Source organism: Hemibagrus wyckioides, linkage group LG20 (assembly GCF_019097595.1).
Source record: "Hemibagrus wyckioides isolate EC202008001 linkage group LG20, SWU_Hwy_1.0, whole genome shotgun sequence".
NCBI lineage: Eukaryota > Metazoa > Chordata > Actinopteri > Siluriformes > Bagridae > Hemibagrus > Hemibagrus wyckioides.
The window spans coordinates 789,417-791,916 of NC_080729.1; the positions used below are offsets into that span (position 1 = coordinate 789,417).

At 45.3% G+C, this 2,500-nt stretch overlaps 1 protein-coding gene across 1 annotated transcript in view; it reads left to right on the forward strand.

Moving 5' to 3' along the window:
• mre11a (MRE11 homolog A, double strand break repair nuclease) overlaps positions 1 to 2,500 on the forward strand; it is a 60,770-nt gene that overhangs the window by 34,186 nt on the left and 24,084 nt on the right. The window contains exon 13 of the mRNA XM_058418857.1: positions 1,067 to 1,240. Within this exon, the coding sequence (XP_058274840.1) occupies positions 1,067 to 1,240 (174 nt within the window). The remainder of the gene's footprint in view (positions 1 to 1,066; positions 1,241 to 2,500) is intronic.

Consider the following 2,500-nt stretch of genomic DNA (forward strand, 5'->3'; position numbering starts at 1 on the left):
GACTCTGTTCCTCTGACTTTGTTCCTCTGACTCTGTTCCTCTGACTCTGTTCCTCTGACTCTGTTCCTCTGACTTTGTTCCTCTGACTCTGTTCCTTTGACCCTGTTTTTCTGACTCTGTTCCTCTGACTTTGTTCCTCTGACTCTGTTCCTTTTTACGACAGAACATGTATCTGCAGTTCCTGGACTCTTCCTCTAAATGAGTCTGTCTCACTTCCTCCTCTAAAGAAGTTGCTAAAGAAGTCTGTGTTTTTGTGACTCTCACTGCTGCTCTCCACACAGAGTCCTAACATCCTCCTGAACGACTGCAGAAAGATTAGATCTTACTGCTTCTGTCTTCTCCTGGTCAGATCAGATCTCTCTGAGAGTTAGCTGTGAGTGTTTATTGAGCGGTTCTGGTTCTGGTTCAGATTGGACTTGTCTCAGCTCTCCCATGGTGTTCCTCAAGACTCAGTTATTTATTTTACTCCATGCTCTCGTATCTTATCACATATTAAAGATGTTCTTTCACCTGAGGAGCGGTCCCTGTCTTCCTGTCTGCATTCTTCTCTTCCCCTCTTTCAGCAGAGATGCTCTCCCTCGTTTTTCTTATCTTCAGACTTGACCACTGCAGTGCTGTTCCTTACAGACTCCCAGCGCAGCACCTTAACAAGCTACAGTACATGTAGAACTCAGGTGTTAGGGTTCTCACCTGTACAGGATGGTGTGAACATCTCACCCGTGCTCCAGATGTCACGCTGCATCCATATTCACTTCTTCTGCTCTTTAAGTGTCTCTGCATGTTGTGTTAGTCTGATCTTCTTCTTTCACACACACCTGCATGCACTCTTCCATCTTCTTACACCTAGATTACTCTCACCTGCTTTCAGTTCCGTCCTCTGACCTTCACGCTGCAGGACTTGGAGTTCCTCTGTAGAGCTCATCTCATCCACCTTTCAGTCTCTCTCACTTCCCGAGGCTCTCTCTCTTCATTATTTTATCTGTTTTATTTTATAGTTTTAGATATTTCCCAGGAGATTCATTATTGATGGTTTATTGTGTGTGTGTGTGTGTGTGTGTGTGTGTAGAACATGCAGCTGTCCCTGCTGACGGAGCAGGGCATGGGTAAAGCCGTGCAGGAGTTTGTGGATAAAGAGGAACGAGACGCCATCGAGGAGCTCATCAACTACCAGCTGGAGAAAACACAGCGCTATCTCCGGGAACGACACGTGGAGGCCACAGAGGAGAAGATCGACGAGGAGGTGAGGAACGAGGGGTAGAACGAGGAGGAGGAACGAGGGGTAGAAATGAAGGAGGAGAGTGGGAAAGGATGAAGAGTTCAACAGACTTAGTAAAGAACTACACGATACTTTTAGGTGCATTTAAAGTTCTGTGAAGGAGAAGGCTTATCACTTCCATGAGAGCAGCTAGAGAATAAACACTCATCCAGCTCAGCATCCTCTCAACACTCCTTACACACACACACACACACACACACACACACACACACACACTGATACACAGCACTGACACTGGAGACTCCTTCCACACGTTACACTGAAATAATCCACGTTTACACACCTGACCCTCACTGTCAGCTCATCACACACCTGTTCAGATAATAATATCACTCTCACTCAGGACATGGAGATTAGAGTGACGTGTTGATGGAGGTCGAGACAGAGAGGTGGAGTTACAGTCATTTAAGTTTATTTTAATAAGTATTTATAATTCATAATTGATAAGATGAGGAGATGAAGATGATGAGATAAGGGAGATGGTGAGGAGGAGAATGAGATGATGAACATGGTGGGATGAGGAAGATGATGAGAAAGGATGAGATGATGAAGATGATGATGGTGAGGAGCAGGATGAGATGAAGATAAGATGGGGATGATAAGATGAGGAAAATGGTGAGGAGGAGGAGATGATTGTGAGATGAGGAAGATAGTGATGAGGAGGAGGATGAGATGAGGAAGATGGTAAGGAGGAGAATGAGATGATGGTGAGGAGCAGGATGAGATGAAGATAAGATGGGGATAATAAGATGAGGAAGATGGTGAGGAGGAGGATGAGATGATGATGAGTTGAGGAAGATGGTGAGGAGGAGGAGGAGATGAGGAAGATTTTACTGAGAGGCTTTGAGGAGATGATGAGGTGAGATGTTGAAGCCTGAGATGGGTCAGTGAGAGGAGCAGGATGGAGGAAATAGGGCTGTGAGGGTGCTGGAGCAGAAAGGAAGGATGTGAGAGGACTTTGTGATAAACAGTTACGTGTGTGTGTGTGTTTTCTTCTAATCCTCCCAGTCTGCACTTGAATCACCTGATAGTAAAACACCAGCGTAACGAACGAGTACTTGAGTGTTGATATTATTCACACTGCCACTAATCACGCCTGAGCTTTCAGCCATGCTGATATTTACATTTTGAACCTGGCTGATATGTAACCATAGCAACCATAATGGTAGCCAGAAGTCGTGATGGACCTTCACCTCCACCTCTCACACATTATCTTCAGTGAGA